This window comes from Aquila chrysaetos, chromosome 6 (assembly GCF_900496995.4).
Source record: "Aquila chrysaetos chrysaetos chromosome 6, bAquChr1.4, whole genome shotgun sequence".
Taxonomy (NCBI): domain Eukaryota; kingdom Metazoa; phylum Chordata; class Aves; order Accipitriformes; family Accipitridae; genus Aquila; species Aquila chrysaetos.
In genome coordinates, this window is record NC_044009.1 from 34,774,483 (window position 1) to 34,800,931 (window position 26,449).

At 38.1% G+C, this 26,449-nt stretch overlaps 1 protein-coding gene across 1 annotated transcript in view; it reads right to left on the bottom strand.

Annotated features, from left to right (window-relative positions):
• Window positions 1-25,854, bottom strand: part of PSMD14 (proteasome 26S subunit, non-ATPase 14) — a 48,178-nt gene extending 22,324 nt beyond the window's left edge. The window contains exons 1-7 of the mRNA XM_030017941.2: window positions 25,722-25,854; window positions 20,447-20,534; window positions 18,007-18,058; window positions 2,955-3,026; window positions 2,508-2,627; window positions 1,315-1,385; window positions 197-347 (exon numbers count right to left, since the gene is read on the bottom strand). Coding sequence (XP_029873801.1) covers window positions 197-347; window positions 1,315-1,385; window positions 2,508-2,627; window positions 2,955-3,026; window positions 18,007-18,054 — 462 coding nt within the window. The 5' untranslated portion in view covers window positions 18,055-18,058; window positions 20,447-20,534; window positions 25,722-25,854. The remainder of the gene's footprint in view (window positions 1-196; window positions 348-1,314; window positions 1,386-2,507; window positions 2,628-2,954; window positions 3,027-18,006; window positions 18,059-20,446; window positions 20,535-25,721) is intronic.
• Window positions 25,855-26,449: the final 595 nt, after the last annotated feature.

The following is a 26,449-nucleotide window of genomic DNA, read 5'->3' on the forward strand; positions in this document are numbered from 1 at the left end:
ACTTTCAGCCTGTTTAAGGACTACTGATGCAAGATGCAGAATAAACTAAAAATGATCTTTTCATTTGCAATGAGAATTTTTTTTTTTAATGCAGAATGGGCCTCCAAAAAATCAAGAACTTACACATATTTACCGTGCTTCTATATTAAATCTTATTGAAGTACTTTAAAAAAAAAAAAAAGCAAGCCTACAATACCTTTCCTTTTACACTCTGAATGGGATCCACCACCACAGCAACAGCTCTTTCTGATAAGGCTTCAAAGCTCTGCTGAGTATTGATATCTACACCAGACAACCAACAGCCAAAGCCAGGGTGACTATGATACCAACCAACTACCATCTCAGGTCTGAAACAAAGAGGACATTGAGATTCTTAAATATAAAAACATGTAACACAAGAAGAAATAGTAATGTATAAGGGCATAAATTAGGATAAGCTGTGGAAAAAACACCATTAGAAATATTTAAATTACTCACCATAGCATGGTGAAAACATGGACATGAATAAATGCGACAAAAGAGGGCTATCATTAAGGGATGCACATTAGCAGTGGTAGATCATGCTTTCAGTTTTTCACCCTGTTACCACACCTTCCCTGAACCAGTTTTTACCCTTTCAGCACTTGAGTAAATATCTACTCTTTAACTCCTTGGCGTCGAGGGTTGAATTTTCACGGCAGAAAGTCCGTTTCAGACATGGGCAACGGGAACCAACGGTGGGAAAGGATTAAATATCAATTAAACCAGCAGTAGAACTAGGAACTCAGTCAAAAAGCAATTTGCACTGTTCTGTTCAGCTGCTGAGCCTTTTGCTAACATTAATTTTGAAGTTTTTCCCACAGTAAAAGAATTTGAGCAAGGAAACGACAACTGTTGAGAGGTAGGAGTGAAATAAAAATTTGTTTAAATACTAGGATCTTTTACAAAACTATTTTCCCTTTCTTTTCATTAAAATTGCTCATAAATAAGCTAAAACTTGGTAATTTTTTTATCTTAATCAGAAGAAATAAAAAAATCAATCTCTTAAGCAGGTACTGTCTAGTAACTGCCTATACTAAATTGAGCAGCATTCTAATCTTTCTGTGCAATAATCAAAGCTGTAGGTTTAACATGAGTGACAACCTCCTGACAACTGAAATGCAGGAGGTGGACTGAATTACATGCTCTGCTACTCACCTGATTTCTGGGCCAATTACTTCTTTTTACACATTATTAATAGCCCCTATATCACTACTTTTGCAGAAAGCCAGCTGTTTCTTCTAAACAACATGCAGGGAGTATTTGTTACTGTCAGCCCTCTTTAGGGTGACTTACCTTCCTGTCTGTTTCAGCATATCCAACATTTTTGCTTGAAATACAGGATCAACTGCCTCCACACTGACACCCTGATGTAGAAGACAGACAAAAGTCATAGTAGTTGTACATAAAGCAATATTGTCTTTTAACTTGTTACTTTCCACAAACAAAAATTCAAACACCATTCATAAGCATCTGTTTAAAAGGGCAGCCTCACTCCTTTAGAACTACTTGATAGAACACCCTTAAATGTAAAATATAATTTTTATAAATATATTTCAATGTGATTTTTAAGATGCTGAAAGAAGATTTTGAATTGGTATTTAAGTCATCTCTACTATGAGTAAACATGATTAAATAGGCATAGGAATTCATCTTTGCCTCTTTTTGTTCTGCAAACTCTGGCCCGTTGTTTCTCACAAGTTCAGCTCTACAGGTTTTGTTTAAGATAAATATCACATACCAGCTTTTTGCAGATTCTACTTATACTATAACATGCATGGAATAAACTCAGGACAAAAGAATCTGAAAATTTCATTGATGTGCAGCTCTGAGTTACAAAGGGATCCGTGCTTCTTTTAAGAACAATATTTCATTCAAGTTACACAAGAAAAGCATCATAAATTCCAATTATACCCACTGGCTCATCTTCTCTTTAAAATATCTCTTCATAACATGAATATTCTTACTCAAAATTAAAATACGTAATTTTTTTCACATCACAAAAATACCATTTAAGAGACATGCCACTGTAAGATCTGTTGAAGAGAGCAAGTTTGAAGTATATCTTATAGCACTATCACACTTCAGGGCATGATACACTTCTAATCAAGCTTTTTACATTTTGAATCCTTCCCCTGGCTCAGAGTATAGGAGTTCTTGAAGTTATCAATTTATAAGTCTTGTAAGTGATGTTATACCAATATACATATACATACGTAAAGACCAACATCTCCATATATTGATACACACACTACACACTTATGTACTAGTCTTTGCTAAACAACAACAACAAAAAGTAAATTTGTTTTAACTAATTGTTTTTTACTGAAACCCTTAAATCCATTAGACACGTTTGCATTGTACCTAGTAGGTTATACCTTAAGATTGTATAAATGAGGTAAAGCAGGAAAAGCTTTTTAAAAATATTTACCATAAGGAAAAGCAAACAAGCAAACAAAATTATCAAGGTCTAGTTGCAAAGAACTCACCGTTCCTGACTGTGGCATTGCAAAAACATCAATCACTCTCACAGTGTAATCATCAACAAACTCCCCGAGCATCAGACCCATAACTTCCATAGGGACACCAGCACGACCATGCTTCAACATCTGGAATTAAGACCAAATGACACTATGTTTAACAGGAGGTTCAAGTTTGACTTGGGATAGTTCTTTCAGCCTTTGTTGATCTATAGATAATTTGCAACTTGTAGCACTTTTGGAAACTGTAAGGAACTACAGAATAGTAAAAATGAAGTCAACAAAAAAGAAGTAATTAAAATAAGTTTCTTATTCTGAATGTTCCAAACAGTATTAATTTATTTTAAAAATTAGTCTGACTAGCACCTAAGGAGCACAAGTCCATAAACTTTGGATAGCTGCCAGGTGCTTTATCTCCAGCACTACACACAGATGCAGTACACACAGAACACTTACTTTCAGCAGTGCAAGGGAAGAGATATAAACCTGTTCGGCTGTATCGACTGCAGGAGCATCTGTTGGTGGCCCCTATGAAAAGAATAAATAATTATTTTCTCTGCCATTGTTATTCTGCAGTTTCTAAACATTTTCTTTTGTTTTCCATATTACAAAACTTACAGAAAAATGCATATATAATTGTGACTTTGTGTTAGATGAAGTTCTTACAAACAAAACCAAGAAAAGGCACACCCAAACCCCAAACACTTCTTTACAGTGCCTTCTTCATTAACCTATTTTATAATACAAGTCACCTAGCCATCATCCCATCTCCTCCCCGCCCCAAAACAATTCCAGTCTAAAGAGCAACCTAATAGGAATCATTCAAATAAACTGGCAAGTATTGCACTGGGTACAAACCTGTTACAAGACATACAGGCTAAGAGTCAGATAAGTTTCCATTAGTCAGCCTTGCCGCAATGCTAACCTTCATCAGCTGTAAAATACGGCCAGTTCTCCAATTAACTACGCGTTTCTTACAGTGGTGTGAATGTAAATGCTGCTGGGCTAGCATGATTAACTGGCACCAACACAAACAGCAATTTCCCTTTGCTTCATCAGCTTTCAGCTAAAGAGGACTTGCAGATAAAGGCTATGGGAGTACTTTGCAGATACACTGGTACAGTGAGAGAAAAAACGGACCTCCGATCCCTAGGTGGAAAAGCTGTGAACAAAATACTTTGCTCTTTGCCTTATGAGTAGTTATTCAAAAATTAGCACAACTGTCCCAGGTGTGAATGATTGGTTGAAACAGGTTTTGTGTACTGTTGAAAATGAAAAACACAGGAGGCAGCAGTTTAAAATGCCCCTTTCCTGAGGAGCAAGAGACATATTGCTCTTACATACAGAATTCCATATCAGCGTACCTCGTTACAGCCAATTAACAGTACATTCATTACTTTATTACCAAATTGTGTACAACAAATTTCCACTGAAAATACAAAAGGTTACTTCTGCACCAAGTGATGTAAACTTAGAAGGGCACCAAAGAAACTATGGAGTACAGTTAAAAAAAGATACTCCCCGTTAAGTTAAAGGAGGAAAAAAATGGTGCCTTTACACAAACATTTTGTAGATTTAGAACTTTGATTCCACAGTTATAAGCAAAATTGGGCAAAAAAAAAAGGGAAAATTTTGAGTAAATTCTTGATTTTTCAGTTAAAGTGGAAAAATTCAGTACAACACGTGTCCACCGGACATCAAACAGAAGACATAGCAATTGACACAAGCCATCACCTCCTAAAGATAAAACCAGGAACTTAAGTAATCAGCATATTAAGTTTGTATAGTAATTGTCCTTTCTGCATACTTTCACTTTTACACACACAGAAAAACATCATCTAGTCTTCAGAACACTTTAAAGACAAGAAAAGTCAGTTGTGTTCCCCCCCGCAATGTCAACGAATTCCTTCTCTATTAGCTCCAGATCCAATCTTTATATTTTGAAACTCACATACATGCATGGATCTGTCAACCACAACTGCTTCCTAACACCTTCAAACCTTTATTTCCAACTTTGATACTGCTGACCATCACCTCTTGATATTTGCTCTCCCTCACTTCTTACTACTCATTGCTAATTCTGTCACTTTGCCCTTTCCATCAGCAATCTTCCAGCAGGTTTAACTTTTCACCTTCTATAATATTTTCACCAAAGGTCCATTTTTAAGCAATTCCACTTCATCAAGTATTTTCCTGACTAGCCATAGCCCAACAGTGAGATGCTCCAGTCTAGGTGTTCCTCTACACTTATGATGAAAAACTCTACGAGCAGTTCTTCAGAACATTTCACAGAACTAGATTCACAGGGCTCCTGAATCATTTATTCCAAATTTACTACAACTAAATTGTTTGATGAAGTTTCAAATGCCCAATCATTTCCTGATACTGTTACTATGGGGTTTTTTTCTCCATAAATATGTAAGTTTACTTTCTTAACTGTATCTCTCCTGCTTTAAGTCTATTCCAGATGATCATCTTTTCACTCAGAAGTCTTAATACTTTGGAAAACACAAAGACTCATATTTCCACTTAATCACTGCTAAGAATAAAGCACAGATGAGTTGGGTTTAACTTAAAAAAAAAAAAAAAAAACCAACCAAAAAAACAACAAACAACTTATTAGTTTGATAACAACCCCTTTCTTCATGCATAAAGCTCTTTTCCATTTTTCTACCAGTTCTAGACCAGAGAGGGTCTGAAGTGAGGGTAAAAGTACAAACACTGTAACTCTCTGCTTTAGGAAGAACTGTGACATCCATGCTGTGATCACCATACTATTCTACATTTGTCCCAGATTTTGTTTAACATTTCACTGTAAGCAAGCATCCCATTACACTATTCAGTATTTTTTAAAATAAGGAATAGCATAAAAAAATAATCTCCCCTGAACTAGCATAAGTAGTTCTGTGATTTCTGGAAGGCTAATGTTGATGTTTGATTGAAACTAGCTTCTCAAAAAATCAGGGACTTGAACTGAAGTTTATTCCACAGACTATGGTTCTTGAATAGGCTCTCCTTGTGTGGAATCTCTAATGCCTGTTAAGATGTCAGATCACACTGACACCCTTCCTGCAGCTGAGGGATTAATCACATCTCTGTCCCCTATGTAGACACCTGTGTTCACAGCTCATAAGAGTTTAATTATTCCTCATAACTTTTCCCATTTTAAAATCAGTCAGCAGATTCAAAGCTTAGAGAGGAGACAACGACAAACATTATTACATTTTGTTTCCATAACAAGGCAACTAAATTACCTTTAGTTTAAGCAAAGCTAGGAACTAAAGCAAGGTGTTACCCTACTGTACTCATTCCTAATCTTTCCTTTTTTTTATTATTTCTATACTCCTTGGAGGTTTCAAATGCTTGCTTACCTTTGATGGTCCAGAAGAGGGGATATTTAACATTATAGTTTATCAATCCTTTAGGCATTCTATGAGATAAAGCAGTTTCTGTTTTCAAAACTTATGTTAAAGTTCTCCTGCCAGCTGCCAGCAACCATAGCCAACAATTCATTTTCAGCATAGGAAACATTGCTAACTCAAAGGAATGCGTCACTGGTGTAAGTCAACTAGCTTAGCACCTTTTTCCTTTTTAAAGCCATAGTATTCACTGTGAATGATTCTGCACACTAAATGTGAGTTTAAATATATAAATGACTACACTAAGCATTAGGAGATATTAACTGCAAACTTCACTGTTTCACTTTAAGCACATGCCTGAGCTAGCAAAAATATTAAAGATTAGCTTCCACTCTTACCATGCAGTTCAACCAATTTACCTGAACTCTTAAAAAATTAACTAGTGGTAGTATACAATGCAAATATAATGTAGATTTATTAATTCTCAGTCTTCTTATAAAATACAGCACATATTAAGTATTTCCTTGGTCACAGATGCTTCTTTTGTGAAGACCTCACCATCTCCTTTCAGTCTGCTCTGTTCTCTTAGAGATTATAATTACTAGCTAAATTATGAGAAAAGGAAACAACTCATTGCACTGTACGCGTTATGTTTAAATTCCATGTTAATATTCCTTCCTTTGTTTTGAATATAGATTAGAATGAACTGCTCAAAAGAGTTCTGAAATTATTGATGTACCAATTCAGGGGTTTTGAGAAGGAAAGGATCCATAGGTCAAAACCTGTCCAGAATCTACCTTCAAAACAGATTTAGTTTTGCATTATTTTTCTACCAAAGATAAACTGGCACATAAAATACTATAGGCACACACTCGTCTTTCTACAGAGAATTATAAACCCAAAGTTCACCAAATTCTTAACCTAAAACTTTTAAAGATTTAACAGATAAAAGCAACAGAGTAGATCTTGGGTCTTTAAAGTAGTTTACTTGGCTTTAGACAATGCCATTTGAAAAAAGCAGACATTTGGAAACTGGAACCACTTTACTTCCATTTCCAACCACTTCCTTTTCCATGAATGGCTGATAATGTAACACAGCCTTGGAGTGACAGCCACAGCTTCTGCGTGCTAGTTACACAGTATGTGGGAGCTAGCTACAGGTTACATGTTTTAAGATTTCTTTGGCCTGTTTCTGCTAATCTTCCACAGAAGTTTATGCATTTCTTTCATGAAGCAAAGAGGAAGAAAGACTTTATTAGCTAATCTCTACATGGAGGCAAAGTATTCTGCACTGACCCTCCACAGCATGTGCTATTATCACTGTTCATAAACTGCACTGCCTGCCAACTTTAACAAAGGAGCACCATCTTTATGAAGCAGAGTACCAAATTAAATTAACTGGTGTCAGAAATCAAAACAAGAAAGCATTTGTATCTGCAATGCAAAAGATCTGCTGGTATTTTTGGTTACATTATGGTATTCAAAGAAGGTCAGATAGTTCTCCCACTGCACAGTTTTGTAAGAGTGCCCATCTCACTGCAAAACAGCAAATACTGCCTTCGTTCTGCCTGACCACAGCTTTAATGGATAATTTCTTGGGGAACTGGAGAAAAATGGTATTTGGAAACTGCAAGGAATATTGAACATTCTTTTCCCCAAGCATTCCTGTATAAGCTGGATACAGTAATTATTAAAATTAAAAAACTAGTCTGAAAAAAATACTGTTATTCTGCTACTTAATGAAAAATGGATATTTCTTCTGAATCAACTATACATGCTGCCAGTCAGTGAAATGAGCTTCCTGATGGCCAGCCATCTCATAAAACCCAACCAAACTGATTTTGTTTTTGTTTAGAATGGCAGAATCCCAATTTCAATAACAATTGATAAAATTAAGTTACCACTATTGAAATGCATATTATTTTTGCTTAGTTTTATTCAGAAAGAATTGTAATGGAAAAATAATCACATTCAAGTTATGAACAGAAGATTACATTGTAATATTAAATCATGTATGATACTATTTTTGTTTCAAACAGTTAAAGAGATGATCCAACATAAAAAGCAGCCCTTTACTTGGACAGCCCTTGTTGACGAAGTGTTAAAGGCATTTGCCATTCTAACAGGATAAAAACTAATCCCTTGAAGTGTTATCTACTCAGGCCTTTTAGCAAATTTGTTAACACTTTTAGGTATATTACTCCACCTTTCTCTTAGTGTGAACTGGTATCAATTATTTAGCCGATTTTATTATGTTATTAAAATACCTGCTGATTAAATGTGAACTAAAGTGTCATTTTAGAGCACTGCTCTTTATTTGTACTATTTTACATTTTTTTCAAATAGGTATAGAAAGTGGACTCAATTAATTACATGAGCAACTGAGTAATATTCCACAAATGGAGACACTTTCTATTGTTTAAATGGATCTTAAGCACTGCTCTGGTGTCACGCTAATAGCACAAAAGATGATTTTGAAATACATCATAGCTGTTTCAACAAGGAAACTCAGTTTGGCAGGGGCAACTGTAATAAAAAAAGGCAGTGAACTAAAGTGCTGTAGAGAAAATCTTAGCTTTATTGCACCAAACAGCATATTTCTGTGTAAAATATAAGAACTGCTACAATGATTACTACTTTTTTTTTTTTTTGCAATTGCAACAATTTAAATGTGAACACAGGACACACAAGCAAACAAACACTGACCACTATAGTGTTCTTTTCTTTCCCAGTAAGGTAAGAAAGAACCTTTTAATAGTTTAAATTTGTGAGTATTAAACAACTAGTGTGAAAAACAAGCTGCATGTAAAATATTTCTACTGCCTCTGCTTCAATGACTAGCTGAGGCAACCTGTTATAGGAGGTGTTAATTGGCAATAGGAGTACAAGTCAGAAGCATGTTCCCCATCGTCCTAACCCAGCAAGGCTAGGTCATTAAAGTGGAAATGAATTCTTTCATGCTGACTTAACCCTTTCAGTACATATTTTCAGCTGTTATATCTAAAGACAATTGAGAAGGATTAACTAAAAAAACAAGACAGAAAAAACTTGCATTACTTTCGAATTTTAAAAAAGTATTCAGCCCTCCACACTTCTTCACTTCCCTTTTATCTACCTCCTCCGAAACTAGTGTTTCAGAAAATCATGACATTTACTATGTGGGGGGGGGAGGGGGAAGAAGGGCAACTGGGGTATAAATGCAATGACAATCATTGTAAAATAATAATAAGTTATCATATTACAGGGTGTGTGGAAAGATCAGGCACTTAAAATGAGCTTAAAACTACCATTTTGTGAAGGTAAATCCAACGGTGGGTGTATAGCTTGGTATGAGGGAAAAAAAAAAGCATTACAGAATACTACCTACAGAGAGGACACAAACTCAAGCAAACTTGCAGAGGAGGCAGAGGTATTAGTGATAATAAAAAGACCTTAAAAGTTCACCAGAGTGCCACTGCTCTTCTCTACTTACCCTTTGTCAGTAAGTGGTATGACCTGATGATATAGTGAAATAAAGAATAAGAGATTTCTTATATCAGTATAGTGCTTTTTACACATTGCCAAGCCTAAAAATCTAAACAAAATTGTGATTGTGGAGCAATTTTTCGTATACTGAGACAATATACTTAAAGAAAATACTAATTCGTATTCCATCAGTGGAAGTGGCGAATGGAGTAAGCCATATTCCCAGATCTCAATGGTTCTAGCAAAATTGTCATGACAAGCGCCAGAAGCCATGTATTACGTTTTCCACAGTACAGGAAGTTAACATGATCAGTCATGACAGAGAAAATGATCCAGTTCATAAAAAATTGGAAAAATCATAGAGTTCATTGAAAGGGAAAAATATATTACTTTGGACTGTGAATCACACACTAATTAGTAGCAATTTGAAATTTTATTGCAGTTTTCAAGCTAGTACACACACAATTTTACAGTTAGTTCCACATCAACAGGATTATATTTTGAAGCTAGCATTATGTCTAAACAGTTTGTATGTTTAGGCCCATTTTTATACCAATTATAATCAAGCATACATAACAGACCACAAAATACCATAAGTCTCAACAAACAGGCTAGATTTCTGAAAGGATCACATTGTCTTGTTACACCATATGTCAGATGAAACAAAAATTGTAGTAATATGTTTAGTCTCATAGACAGTCTCATAGACTCCAAAATGGAGTAGGGATACTAGGGAATTATTATGGCATCAATTGCTACTTTAAATTAATAATATCTGCAAAAAACCCTTAACAGGCTAGATAAAAAAACTGCCTCAGTATGTTTTACAAAAAACCTGTCTCCTAAAAAAAGTTTATCCAGGTTCACATTTATAACAGAACTCCATAAACAGCAATATAGATGGACTTGAAATCTGTAATGTTTGCCATCTCCCCTCCTCTTCAAAAACCAAAATTACAGAACACAGAACTTTGTATAGCTTTGAGCAGTTGGTTAAATGGGTTGTCATCACCAGTTTGCAAACACCTCTTCAGTGCAGAGCCAAAACTTTACCACTTACCTTTTGTTTGTTTGGGTTTTTTGTTTCTGTGGTTTTTGTTGTTTTTTTTTTTTTTTAAATTAAGCAGAACTTAAAACAAAAATAATCTCTAGTTCACTGGGACACTCCAGAGAACCTGGCCAGAATTTCAGTTAAAGAAAAAAAGAAAGAAAGGAAGCCACCAAAGTTTAGCTTATGTTTCTATCCTATCCATCTATTAGTAATCTCTCTTGCACTATTAACACTTTCATGGAAGAGGTATAGTAATCCACCAACATGGGCATATGCAGGATTTCCCATATACCTCTAGAATGTAATCTGTTTTGCTTATCTAATTGCCCCAAACTGTCAAAATTTTAAAAGGTCTTTTACAGAAAGCAGCACTCCTGTTTTCCAATACTACCATTGAAAATATTCTCGAAGACTGAGGCTTACAGCTTACTAAGAAAAAAAAAATACTTACCAGGATTTGGCATCAAATTATGCTAGTCAAATTTATTTTGAGGTCAGATTACTACAATGTACTTCACAGAAAGTCATTCTACTTAGTCTAATTTTTATCAGAAATAAATATTTATTACCCAATATTAACACGTATTCATGATATAGTTATTTAAACGTATCTTGATGCAATTTGCAATAGTCAGACTTTCTGCAATGTTCCCAACACAACTGTTGCATGAAATGGCCGCCAAGCGTAATCCTTCCTCATTCTAGTGTTTCCTCTCTCTTTACCCCATACAATCTAAAAATTAATTAAGACATGCAAAAAAGCAAGGGAAGGTATGCTGCGTCCCTGCAGTTAATATTCCTCATTATCAAACATAAGGACAATTTGGACTAGATGACCTTTAAAGGTCCCTTCCAACCCAAACCATTCTATGATTCCATGACAACATTATGGTTAGCAAAAAGCCATAAGATCAGGGACACAAATCCTCAGTGACACTGTACGTGTTTTTGAAAAGAACTACTATTTTTCACAACCTCAAGCTACTGGGAAAAGAGAAAATCCAGACAATACAAAGGTCAGTTTCACTCCAGAATAAACCAGGACTAACCTGTTATCTATTCCTATCACCATTACAGAAGGCATTGGGATTTAGAAATGAGAGCCTCAAGGCAGATAACGAGTCAGCATTTGTACATTTTGTCTGCCTCCAGAAGTCTTGCTCTAATGCAGATTAATTACCTTATTCTAGACACAGTTCGACCAAGAAGGCAAGTTAGCCTTCAGCAGGTGCTGTCTGAGGTCACCCTAAAGTACACTTTGTGCAGCAGAGCAGTTAAAAGGGATTTACTCAATATGTAAAAGAATGCACTGGGTTCTGTATGCCCTACAGGCTCTGTTGTGAAGAGCTGGTCCTCTGGACACAAGCAGGTGAACTGGGAGACTAAGTGGCAATATGTAGGAAGGTTAGTTGTTTGTAACACTTTTTAAAAACAAAATAAAACCCTACACCACTATTAATACAAAAAGAACACTTCAAACTTCCAGGAAAAACTGAAGCGGACTCTTCTACACTGCAAGAAGAAAACAGAAGCCCTTGTTCAAAGGTGCTGCATAGTAGCACTGCATGGGATTTCAGAAAGAAGAAACAATTTCTAAGAGAAATAAATTAAATCAATCACTGTAAGGGGGCTGTTTCCTGCTTACAGAAAGGAACATTACAAGTGAACAGATGTAATGCAAAAAGGCACCAAGATATCTGCTCTTGTTTGGTCTTTTTCCCCCCATTCTTTCTCATTATGGCTACATTCATTTCCTTGTCCAAGCTCCTTTGTCTCTTCTGGGGAAAGTCCATTGGACTACACTAGCAATTAAATTGAGGAGAGAGAAGCTAATTGCCTAATTATTAGAAATAAGGAAGTTTAAGATCTGAGGCCAAGAGGACGCAGCTAAAAATGGTCTCCAGAGTTCATAGGAAAATAGTAGATCAGAGGAAACTGATAATCCTCAGGTACAACCCACTAGCTTTATTATTTTCAGTTTTGTGTTTGTGAATAATATGTAAGGTATGACTGTAGTGGAGCCCATCATACTTTAAGGCAGCTTTTATCACACAAAGTACACACTGTGTTATAAGTACAATCATATGACTGTTCCTGAACCAATTCTACCATGTTTCCCTCTCCCATTAGCACTTCTGGATATAAATCATGTTACAATCACTCAACTATTTCAAATGTAGGAAAACTATACTCAGCCTTTAGCAGTCCCCACCAACTTTCAAATAAGCCTACACTAACCATGGAGCTGTCATCACCTCCAGTGTAAGCAGACCCAGGCTACACCAGTACCCTAAACTTGATATGAAGCTTTCCATTGAACAGCCCTGTATTAAACCACTAACCAATGCAGTAAAATAATCATCCCAGTCAATAAAACAGCACAGTTTACTATATCTATGGTGGTTTTTTCTCCTTAAAACAAAATCATATATTTCAGTTATATAAACTGACACTGAGACTTTCTACAGGAGATAACACAGGCAATCGATTAAGACTTTTGAACTTCTTATGGGAGTTGAGGTTAGATGTTTTTAATGGATGAAAAAACATTTATCACTGAGAAAATTTTTCTACTCTTTAAATGGGTTGATAGCTTCTGGGGAAAAAAGTAGAACTGGAATAACCCACCCAAATTGTACACCATCTTATTGACTGGGAGGTATATTGGAATTCTAGAAATACTAACATTCTTAGTACTTGAGAACTTTGCTGGAAAATGTCTCAGAAGCAATGGCACAGAAACGATGCACAATTTTAAGAGCTGTAATTCAGATTTATTCCCCCGGCAGAGTATTCTCAAAAGGAGTATCTGAAGCTTCAAATACGTGTGAGAAGCAGACAGTAGTGTATCACCACAACTCAAACCAAATAAAGCATATACACCCAGGAGACACAAGAAGGAAAAAGTCATGCAGGTGCAACAGATACCGAGACACCAAAACACTCTACAGCCTTCCGAAAGAAAAAGCACTTCATTACATTAAAGACAACACATTTGCACCCTTCAAACTAAAACCCAACCTGTTTCACAAATCAATTAACCAAAACAATTTTCAATAAGATACTAAGGTGTTGGGTTTTTTTCTGGTTGGGTTTTTGGGGTTTGGGGTTTTTTTGCAGGGGATGGATGGGGGTGTGTGTTTGGGTTTGTTTTGGTTTTGAGTTTTTTTGTTGTTGGGGGAGGGAGGGAGGGTTGTTTTGGTTTGGTTTTTTTTACATAGGGAATCTTAGGATGCAGATTAGCCAACTAGAACACATAATTTACTTCAAGAGACACATCAGCTTAATGAAGTAACTCAAGGAAACTTGTATTTAATTGTTAATTGGGAATGATCTACACAGAGGCTGACCCTCCTTTGCCTGCCAGATCACCAACTCTTATTCTGAAGCCCTGCAGAATACTGAGCCAGTAGTGCTCTTTTCCAATAACGATCCTGGCTAGATCAGCAGATGAAACAGAACTTTAGATCAGTGGCAGGTCTCCCAAGTTCCCACGGTGCCATAGATTTACTAAATGGGATCAGCATGTTCTAAAAAACCACGATAATACGAGGGAAAAAGGTTCTACAGCATCAAGCAGTGCAATGCTTGAAACCTCATAATCAAAGTGACAGTTTTCAAGTGCCATTTACAATGCCCTAATCTGGAAACATCCCAGCTAACCCATCTGATCAACTATTTCACAGATGGAAGCACTTGATGGCTAATTGGCAAGTCCATTATTCAAATAAAATAGCTATCTGCACTTCTATTTTCTATATTCCAAGTCAAGGTGTAAACACTCCTTTGAAGACACAGGTCACTTCTCTGTCTCCCCCTCCCTTCCCATTTGGATTTCTTCCTTCCCCTCTGCCATCAAATATGTTAATTCAGAAATATAGAATCAGTTTTATTTTCCATTTATTGCACTAGAACAGTTGCCTGAACCAACAGAGCAATGTAAATTAATTTTTTCAAAAATCCATCAAGTAATGAAAAATTATTTCAACAGCATTTTAAAAGTGTCATTAATTATTTCACTGCTTCCTATCACATCTGGATTCAGAAAAACAGACAGGAGGTGTTAGCATGGACAAGAACTTGTATAGCTTGGATTATTGTTCTAAAAGCATTGGGGAGAGAGCTCTGCTAAAAATGCACTTAATTTACTTACACTCTTAAACAGTATGCAGTAGGATTGCCTAATAGAGGCATATGCGGAACTGATTTCACTAGCAAACAATAGGTCAGTGTACAAAATGAAGAGGAGTGTTGCTCCAAATTCCTGCCTGCTACATAAGTAGAATGCTTTCACATACCCCACAAAGCCTGTTAATTTGTCTGCAGCAAAGGTACAATGCAAAGTGAAGTATTAAATCACTAGTGAAATTCTGTGGTAGGCAGTGTTCCAGGGGGATGAACAGGGAGAGACAGAAAAGAATAAACCAAAAAAGGGAAGATAACTAAAAAAACCCAACATGACAAGGGGCAGGAGGAATAAAAAAAAAAAGAGACCATACAAGAGAAGGAAAACAAGGGTGTTGCCAAAATCTGAACTCCCATGAACTACAGAAGGCAAATTAAATTAATAAGCATTTTGTTTGGGACATCACAACGCTTTCAAACTTTAACTGTTTCCCCACAACTCTTTTAAAAAGCTTCAATCACTCATTCTTCTTATGCATATATAATGAGAGCAGAAATTCAAATGCCCACAATACCAGGCATGTAAGAAAAACAATTTCTGCATGAAGCAGTGTTGCAAAGAAGGTCTTATTTATCAAGTTCAAAACTAAACACAGGTACCTTCCCATACAAAGAACACAAAGCTAATGACCAAGTTAACTGCCAGAAAATACTGTGGATGGCTTATGTGATGCCACAAGCTATCAGATTCTCTTCCCTCCTCTCTTGTCCACCTGCTGCCCCATGAAGACAGTCCTTTGTCCATCTAAGACTAAAAGAGAGGAAATGGCTCAAAATTTCTAAGCCACAAGTCACTGGAAGGAAAGTTGATTGTTGAAATATCACTTTAAGATCACTTCCTTAAAAGATTTGTTTATTAGCCATATGAAGACAGGCTTAGGGTCAACAGAATTTAGCACCGACCACCTCTGGACAATTTAACATTAAAGGCCAATCAGCCACTCAATAGCATGCTGAAATAGCAAGTAGTAAGAAAAGAAAAGAACCATGAATTCACTGAAAGCAGTTTTCAAGTGGAATGCAAGACAAGAAAAGACTTCAAAAAAAAAAGTTGTAAAAACATAAATCCAAAGAGCACTTGGGACAACATATTTGAGTGTGAAAACCAAGAAACAAACAAAAACCAAACAAGATAATAGAGGTGGTTTTACCACGGGGGAAAGAACCCAGTAACTGCTGTTGTAGAAGCTAAGGCAAGTTAATGAGAAAGAATCCCTTGACAGAGCTCAAATAGGAACTGGGCTGACCAAGCATTTGCTGTTACTTGAACATTAGTTACAAAGCAAATCAAAGGGACTGTTCCCAGACCTTATGTGATGCAGTCCTTTTGCTAAGCAAACCCCTAGCTACAAGAAAAAAAAAAAAAAAAATCCCCGAATTGTGTTATAAAATTACTTTGAAAATGCTTCTGTTTTTCTACAAGACTACACACGCAGATGATTCTTACGTTAGAAAGAATAACTCACTCAACAGATGTTTTTACTATGTTCAACCTTAAAAGCAAAACCTTCAGAGACAGAACAACTGTGACATAGCAATAAGACAAACAAAAAGCTTTGTAGAGTTGTTTAAAACACTCTAGTGCAAACAAATGGTAACAACTTTGTTTACTTTCTAGCAGGACAAAGTATGTCCAAGAAATACCCAACTCCTCTCTTCCACCTCAAAGCCATCTGATTCACTCTGGATTATCTCTCAATTATCAATCAATCAATATTCAGAACAGAAGTGATCTTCAAACATCCATTGAAACACCATATTTTAAGGACATAAAATTATTCTTTTTGAAAAGCCTTCCTGCTGATTCAATACACCAAAAGACTACAAAAGTAGTCAAGATATACAGTGCAAGCAGCAACTTGCATAGAGACCAATTCATTTTTCCGCTTTTTTTTTTTAATCCAACACATACTCATCAATTCTTTTAAGAGACAATTCCATATTTAAACAAACACAGAGCAGCTTTGCAGGCCAAAGCTGCCAGAGGAGTTCAGCTAGCTTCTTCTGAATGTTATGTTCTATTGTCTGCCACAATTTTCTAGCAAGCTTTAAGTTAAAGCTGAGAAATTCAGAAAGCAGCAGAGAGAGTTAACTGTAAATTTGAAAAACAGCTTTGATATGCGTCAAGTTCAGAGAGGACTAAGAAGTGAAAGCTTGAGTGATTAGACTGCGCAGATGTTAAAAAAAAATGAAGAGTCATGAAGCAGGCTGGCAGCTCAGAGGAACAAGAGAAATAACTGTTTAAGAAAGTGAAACTAAAAATAACTGAGGGCTGCTTGAAGATTCACTAAGAGAGCGTGAATAGAATTTCAGCTATAAAAAGGAAAAAAAATTATGCACCAAAAGTTACAGCTTATTTGGCAAAACATCTAGAGGCTGTAAATCAGCTCAGAAGATTTCACCAAATGCTTCAGTATTAAACCACTCCTTTCCTAGTCATACTGGACACAAACACACTACACACAACCAAAAGAAGCTGTGGGTTTAGCAATTTCAATCATCCCAGAAGCACACTTGCACACACATCATGAAGCCTAAGACAAACAGAACGGATTCCTCCAGAAGAACAAGAGTCTGGATTCTCAACTTAGAGCAGAGCCCCAGAGGCAGATGAGGAAAGCAGAGAAAGGCCAGCTACTGAGACCAGCCAAGACTACGAAGGAAATTACACTGGGGCCCTTTCCTTAAGGAAATAATTCTTTCTACAATCCTCAGACAAAGAAGTTCCTAATTTTATTTTTTTCCTGTACCCACAGTAGTCAGTACAATGTAATAAGATCAGCTCAATTTTATTTTTGAAGACTGCTGGCCACGCCAGTTGGCCAAGGAAAAAAATACTAGGACTTGCTCTAGAACAGGACAGCTGCCAGGGGGGCCTTTTTGCTATGAGTAGAGTTACAGAAGTGAGGACAACAGTAAACAAGAGAAGACAAAATAAAACACACATATAGGTGGCTACAACTACCTGCAAGTGATAAATTAAACTCAAATTACCTCCTGAAATTTAAATATACTTCAGTATCTTATTATGCTCATCACAATGTAATCCATGGACTGAAATATATCATTTATGAAGGAGCAAGTGGTTATGCTCAGCCATTTAGAACAATCTTCATGTTCTGAAAATCCGTGTTATTGGAAATTGATTTCTTAATTTTATTCTGTGTTTCCAGTGCTTTTCAATCCAAACTTTAAAATGTTCAGACACCAAATGAAAGGTTTGTAAACATTCTATAAACTCAGTGCCAACACAAGAGTTCATACTGACAAAAAAAACCCCAGTCAGGCTGTAACAATGATTTGCATACACTTACATAGCATCTCTAGAGTTAGAGATTATTACTATGAACTCTGTTTTTTTGTTTAATGCCATTTTTAAATATAATAAAAGGAATATTTCAGAATTGATTAATATTAAAGAGAAGATATTGACAAGCTATATACTAACCTGTCCCAGACCAGGCATACCTCCTCCAAGTCGCAGAAGTCTATCCATATTTCTAGAAAAACAGAAACAAAGGAAAAATGTTCCCAAGCTCTGAAGTGTTTACTAAATTGCTATCTATATAATTCACCTTCAGTCACTCAGTATGTCAAAAATATTGGTGGTAATTACAACACAATATCAGACTTCCTGTTAATTAACACCACATATTAATTCAAGAAGCTGTCTTCCATGCTAATTAACAGACCTTGTTTTATTGCTTTGGTTTTGGGTTATCCCCATTTCTGAAGACGAGCACTCTTGTCAAACTTTTCAAAACTTTCCTATCATTCAATTAACTGAGAGATTTTTTGTTGCTTAAGAACAGCACCTACATCCAGGAAGTGCCTAAAACTTATTAGACATACAATCAAGTTTACTCCAATTTGTTCAGAAAGCATCAATAAAAATGTGAAAGTAAGGATTTTAGCATCCTCATTAGTAAGTTCTGCACTAATTAACTTACAGCTTGTCAGTTATCATCAAAACTACATGTGAAAGACACCGAGCAGATTATGGATCTCTGAATTAGCATCAAAAGCTTTTTTTTAATGAACTCATTATACTAAAAGAAATATTGTAAAGTAAACATTTAGTGTGTATATAGTTAGAACACTAGTGACAGTACAGTCATTTAATACATTTCCCATGTTGTGTGTGCCATTGCTTTAGTGCAAGATTACTCCAATCAATGCAACTAACTTGTTACTTTAAAAAAATAAAACAAAGCTTTTCTAACTTGCAACTTTCAAAGGAGTGATCTCCAGGAATAAGAATTGTTAAGGTGCCCAACTAGAAAAAAAAAAAAAAAAAAAAACACACTGATGTTTATAACTCTGCAGTTTATTCACTTTCTATTGTTGAAAAGCAATCTAGTATTTAATTGTGGACATCTAAGAAAGGGTTCTGTCCTAGCTGTAACGGACCTTTATCTTGCTTATTTGTCTTTTTCAACTTCTTGGCTTTATACAACAAAACTCAGTGATAAAATAAACAAAAACTACTGAATATTACTTTTTAAACAGCTGCTCTCAGCAAATCAAGCCATTTCCAAGGTTTACAGACATTAGTAAATTTTACTAGCTTATTTTATTTGTGAAATAGATGATACAAAGTAAAGCATCAGAAACTATGATCTCAATTGCACAGGTTTTAATACAACACAACAAAGCCTGTTCAGGTGATAAGAGCAATTGAGAACAGCAAGTAATGATAGTTCCAAAATACATTCATCCTCCACCAAATGGATGTTACATTACACATAAGAGAATTACATACATAATTTCAACAGACTGCATTAACAATACTAATTCAAGAACCTTCTTTTAAAATTAATTATGCAAAAGAACTTTGGACTTTTAATGGAAAATAAATTTCCTTTGTATATTAAAAATAAAAAAGTCTTTATGTTGAAGGGGAATGTCATCTCATTATTCCTTCTGAAATTTGCTAATATTTTTACTGGCTAAATAGTAACAGGCTTTATTTCAGTTTAAGTTTAAAACAAATATTTTAAGTTTCTTGTTAACACACACAGAGGCAGCATTTGAACCTACTAGTAGACAAGATTATCTAACTCCTATTTTAATCATGTACGGAATTTCACCCATTTCAAACAAAAATATCTAAGACACATGGATCAATAAAACTTGCTGCATTTGCTAATTTCACTTTCCCAGTTTAATGTACTAACAAGCTATTAGCTTCATTTGATTCACTCCCTTGATTTTGTAGAATATGCAAACCCAACAACTGCAGCCTCAGCTAACTCCAAGTACTTTCTTAAAGCTACCTTGGCACTATATGAATTAAAAAGGGGTTTATTAAAGGGTCAACGGTTATGCTTTTCTTTTCAGACAGTCACTGAAACCAAGCTTCTTGATTACAGGCAAAAGCTGCACACAAAGTATATATACTTTTCTATCCTGAACTACAGTAAATTCCAAATCAAGTTGTAGGATTTCCATGGAAAGGTTAAGTTGCTGTTTAAAGCTATTATGTAAAACATGGTAAATGGCTTCAATAAAACAGTCACAAGTATAAATTAACACCAACTACATTTCATTTTACCCCTCTGTGGTAGATACTCCTCCATTGAAACTCACAATGATTCATCTTTCATGACACTAATGAGGGCTGAAGAGTAGCTGAGAAGTAGATTTAAACTACTAACATTATTATTTTAATCAATCATGGTTGTATATTTATTTTAAGAACCTCTTAGTCTCTACAACTGGTAACCATAAAACTGGTCTTCCCTACAACTACAGCAACTTTGATAAGCTGATGAGATGTATTACCTATGTACATGTTATACATGTTCAGATTCAGCTTGAGCAAAATTTTTAGACCTTAATTGAGATAACTTTAGCATTTACAAATAAAGCAAGTATGTATTTCCAACCTGGTGCTCAGCAAGAGGTGATTGCAGAACAAATTCAGCAACAGCTCCCACTTTTTGACTATAAAGATGATGCTAGCAGGTCTCTTTCCTACAGAAGGAAATAGAAAGGAGGGGAAGGGCAGAAAACCAGTAAAATTTAGAAACAGTAGCACATACAAAAAGAAATGTTACGTTGATGACCTACAAAAGGACAAAGCACCATTGAATAACCAAAAGAATGTTGGTGGGTTTTTTTCGATTTTTTTTTTTTTTTTTTTTTTTTTTTACTTGTACCATATAATCCCTGGAAGTGGTGCATGCCATGTCTTGCCCAAGTACCCATAACACTGAAAGAAGTTTCCAAGTTTCTCAAAATTACATGGAAGAATAAAGTATTTTAATAACCCATTTAAGCAATTTAAAGCTAATCAATAACTTAAAATGCTGTTAGAAACTGAAACTATGGTCCTTTATTACTATTTTAGAAGATTTTGCCATAGCTGAGATGACCTAAGCACACAGATAAAGAGCAGTCTGCAGGTACGGACAGTTGTCTTATTTACTTCAGCAGGAGCAGTTGGTGTGACTGGGAAAGTCACGGAGGTCTTTAGGTTTGCCTGAATTCAGGTTGAGAAAGGCTGCTTCACATTCAGTTCAGGAGTTAAAAGTCATGTTATCCTCCTCCCAGAGAACACTGCCCACTAATTGCATCCACTCAATCATTTGTAGTGCAGTGTTTTAAAACAGATCTGTGAAATGATCTGTGGCCATGATTTGATAGACGTTTTTTTCAATGTCAATGTTAACATAAGGAGCAGTGGGGAAGCTGCTGTTGCTGCTTACCAACTTGATGCTGCTTTCTCAGTACTGCCAGGACAGCCATTTGTGCAGCCTTGCAGTAAACTGATAGGCTAACAAAAATGCTGTTTTTAACCCTGTTCACTTCTCTGAGAGGATTCACACTGCATCCCAGAAACAGTTGTCTTGATATAACAGAAAAAGAGGTCTTGGAAGAGCTGATTCCTTCTAACGCTAATCCAGACTCCAGAAGACGTTTATGTCAAATCATTCTTTAAGCTGAAGCTGCCCAAAGAATGCCTTTGGGTTTTGGTGTTGGTTGGGGTTTTTTTGGTAGGGGGTTTTGGTGTTTGGTTGGTTTTGGTTTCTTTTTTTTAAAGTAACAGAGGTAATTTAACAGAGACTGTTCTGAACCTTATCTCAAAGAAGCACAAGAGCAAAGGAAGATGTGCTAATCTTCCTGGAAAGTAAGAGGAGAAAGAACAAGTCAGAGTTTCTCAGTGCTGACAGCCTGGGGTGGAACTCCACTAACAAGTAAAAGAAAAGTTGCTACATTTCTGCCAGCTTTGCATAACAAAAAGATCCAGGAAAGATCAGATGAGACAGGACCACAACAACCAGCAGTTATATTAGCACAGGCTGCAACAAAACTGCAACCAATTCACAAGCCGGCTTCAGAGTTACAACCCAATTCACTTTTAACCAGCTGGCCTCCCAGGCGTCTTGCATTCCCTTCCCCACTTCCTACAAGGATATTAAAGAAACAGATCTCTGTGAGCTTGGTCAGTTTCCCTGGGGGAGGCACACAACATGTTAACCGATAGTTGATAATTTCCCCTCTCTGCTGCAAAGTGCAAAAGGCTAGTTTTGATTATACACTTACCTGTTGTTTTTTCTCTATATACACACACATATATATATTTACAGATATATACAAAAACCACAGAAAAGTAAACAAACAGTTCACAGTAAGTCTCGCCTCCTTTCCTTCCAGAGTCAGCAAAAAGTATTTTGATAATATTTCCTTCTGCCTGCAAGGAAGAGTTAACAGTCTCTGTTTTAAGTGAAGCTTTAAGAAAAGGAGTACACATATCAAATAGTTCCATATCAGAAAATTGCAGAAGGACAGTTATAATGATAATAAACTTGCATTTTGGTGCACTGCAGGATTTGGATGACATGCACTCAGTGTGGTCACTGATGGCTTAAAATAAAAGTTAAGTAGCTTCTCTGCTTGTGTATGTCCATGATTGGAACATCTCAGCTAAAAAACCTTGATCATAGGATGGTATTTAAAAAACCCAAACCTCCATTACTGCAATTTTCTTTTAACTGTCCTGGCCTCAAAAGAGAAAAGTCTGTGGTTATTAATAATGCAGTGGAAGTATACACAGAGCATCTCAGAACTGATCTGAAAACAGAAATTTTTTAAGCCCATGTCTAATATTGTTCATAATACTACTGTTAGGTAACTGTAATAATTGGCAAGAGTTGTCCATTTGGAGGGCTCTGGTTCACCATTCAGTTGTTGGTTACTACTTTCAAGTCACTTAAATGGTGACTTAAATGCTGAATTTTAATAATGAAAATATTCTTCCTTAGGTAACATAGGGATGAAATTATATAAATGCATTATGCACACATGTGTGTATACATATAGGTATAAACCAATAGCTACTGTGCTTATACTTGGCATGTTTCAGCACATATTTTGAAATCCAACTTGAAACACAGTCTTAAATTACTGTATCTCTTTGCATGAGACACATGAGTTTCACACTACAGCGCACTATTTTTATCTAGCATTAACACTGCATGACACAATCCCTCAACGAAAGAGGGTTTCCTGGGTTGATAACTTTCTAGTAAAAAAAATAAAAAAATTAGCTTCAACATACATGGAAGAGAAAACACTGGCTACTAAACTGCCCTATTAATGGAGACAGTATCAGGCTAGACTCAGGTGAGAGCAATTTACTCCATACTTCGCAATCTGTACACTGAGTGACTTCATGCAAATCATTTCATCTTTGGTAACTCAGTTTCTCCACCTGAGACTACATACTAAGCTTTGTATAAGCACTTCCAGATGTCCTGTTGAGAAGTTTCACATGGCACATGAATTAACAATTTTATTAACAGCAACTAAAAAAGTTGTTTAAGGTTTTTGCTCCAACTATAACAATTTCAACTTCACTAGGGATGATAAACAGCTATGAAGGTAAATTAGCTGAGGAATTGCATCTTGCAGAGAAACATCATTTCACCAAGAAAAGAACAAAAACTCACAGCAGGTAAAGTCAACAAACACTGAATGAAAGAAACTTGAACCAGAACAGAAACTTCACATGTGACAATGGGGCATGAAGTCTATCTTCTTATACATTTTATATGAAAGAGAAGAACAAATTACTGAAAACTGACGGTAATTTTTTTTTATTAAAGCTAAAGACAAACCATGCCATGAGTGAATGCAGTCTCAGTAGCGCAAGTCCAGAGCTACATGACTATTTTGCTTCCAAAATGCGCTCAGCTCTGTAAACCCGATGTTTCTGGACCATATAGACCTCAATCTCAATAAACCTGAGCTGGACCAGAAAGTGCGCAGATTAGCTTCTCTGACTCTGCTTTCTAATATCCAGAAGCCCAGCGAACCTAATTCTACTACATTCATTGCTGGGCTGGAGTTCCTGAAGTAACCCAGACCCAAGCTGACTACTCTAAAGGTACTTAAGTACATCCACACCAAACTTACAGGTAAGTGAAGATTCATTAACAAATCACACCACCACAAAACCTCACAAAATTAATTTTAATTTTATGCTATATATAAAGTAATAAGCTTCTCTGAACTCTGCAGAAGAAGGGGGTATACACACAAGTGTTGTGGAACTGTCTCCTGCCACCAGCGCCACCAAGTACTCATCACACTGGTTTTCTATTATTCAAAGTATCCTAACTACCTGTCCTTTCCCGTCATCCTAGATGTTAGGAGATAATTGTAGCTACTATTAGTATACACTCCATAATGCCTGTCAAGATTGAAACACTTCCAAGAAAGTTATAAACTAATTTATACTTTGGTATTATTTAATGTTAATTTTGAAGTATGCTCTAACTTATCATTGTCTTCAAATGAATACTCCTGATGTGGCATGTTATAACAGCTGATGGAACACAAGTTACCCATTAAGCTATGGGCAAAACCTAGTTGCTCAAAGTCAGATTAAGTGGTTCAGAAGCAGCTCATCCGCAAGCCAATTTCTGGATTTCTTCACAAACACAGACCTTTTCCTTGTTTCCATAACAGAAGCTCACAAACAGTGCTCTTCTCAGCAGGACCTTCTTCCAAGTGTACTCCCTACATCCGAGGCATACAGTACACCTTGGACTCACAGGGGGTGAAAGCTTTACAATTAATACAAACCTGTCAGACTTTTCAGCTTGCCTAGTACCTTTTCAGCTATATACAGCTTTCAAATACATTTGCATAAAACTTTTTTAAGAGAAGTCGATCTCGATCCTTGTTGTTTTTCTGGTTTTCGACAGCGTACCAGAAACAAGCGCAACTTTAAGAGGCAACATCAGCGCACGTTCAGATTTGTCGGCTGTTTACAAGTATCCAACTGTGTCACATAACTTTGTTCCAAAAACGACACGTAAGTCTGCTGCATACTAGAGACAGCACTGTTCATTTTTATTATCGCTCCTTTTCTACTTCCGCTTCGTCTTTCCCGACACGGATTAAAGCTTTCTTCTGCTTTCTTTCTGCTCCCCGCAGCGCTTTGCCCTGGCTTCCCCCTCCCTCCCTCCGCACCTCCGGCCCCACACCGCTGGGGATGGCCGCAGCGCTTCGCTCCAGAAGCGGCAGCAGCAGCGTTTCCATCCGCGGAGACCCTCTGACGGGAAACCGCCCGCAGGATAAACTCCCGCTCGGAGGCACCCCCCGCGGCACTCGGCGCCCCGAAACACCGGCCAGCGGCTGCAAAACCGGGCGCTGCCGAGGCCAAACACGACGGCTGCTCTCGGCCGGAAAGAGGCAGGGCCGCCCCGGGCCCGTGAGGCGCCGAGGCCCAGGCGGCCCGCTCCAGCGGCGGGGGTTCCCCCGCGGCTCGGCCGCCTCCTGCCGCCTGTTTACAGGCGGGCCGCCCCGGCACTGCCGCTGCCCGAGAGCGCCCAAACTTCCTTCGGGCGCGACCGGCACAAACGCGGCCAGGCACCGCCGGCCCCGCGGGGCCCAGCGTGCTCCCCGCCCGGGCCGGTGCCCCACGGGGAGAAAACCGCGCCCCCGCCCCGAGACTACCCGCGGAGGGGACGGCGCCGCTCCCGACCCCGCGACCTGCCTCCCTGCCCGGCGCTCGGGCCCACTCCCCGCGGGCCCCACTCCCGCCGCCGCCGCCACGCAGAGGCCGCCCCACGCCGCAGCGAGGCCCCCACGGGCCGCGCCGGGCCCCCGGGGATCCCGGTGACCGGGGCGCCCGTCCCGCCGGGCCCTCACCTCCGCGCGGACCCCTCCCCGGCCGCGCCGCCTCGGCCCGGGCCGCCGTGAATCAGCCGGATTTCATTCAAACCGAGTCCGCCCAGGCCTCCGCAAGGACTTCCCGGTTCAAAGGGCACGCGGCGGGGGCTTCCGGTCCCGCAGCCCGGGAAGGGGAAGGGGGGCTGGGAGCCATGGCAACGCGGCCCGCCTGGCAACGGCGCGTGCCGCCGGCGGGATTGCGCCCGGGAGCGGCTGCGGCCGTTAAACCGTCCTCTTCTCTGTGGGGCGGAGCGAGAAAGGAGGCCGCTCCCGGGTGTCGTGGGGGCGGGTGGGCCGCGGCGGTACCCCGGCGCTCCGAGAGTAGAGGGCGAGCCGTGGCCGGTCTGGGCCTGCGGCCGCTGAGAGCCTGGCGGCAGTAGCGAGTGGGGGGCCTGAGAAGCCCCTGAGGCAGCGGGATGCCGTGGTCGCACCGGCGTTGTCCGTTGTGCTGGCTGGATTGTGCACTGACAAATCCGTAGCTGTCACAGTTACTTTTGGGAGCAGAGGCCTTCAGAGGGACGCGGTCTCTAAGTGACGCTGAGTGGGAAGTGGCACATGCTGAACTGAAGCACTTAAACTGCTTTGCCGTACAGTTAACTTCCTGGGTTGACTTTGTCCGCAGGTCAGAATCAAACTGCAGCCGAATGGCACCTGTGCTCAAATAACTAGACGATAGGATGGCAGAAGAGCCAACGAATGGGTCATCA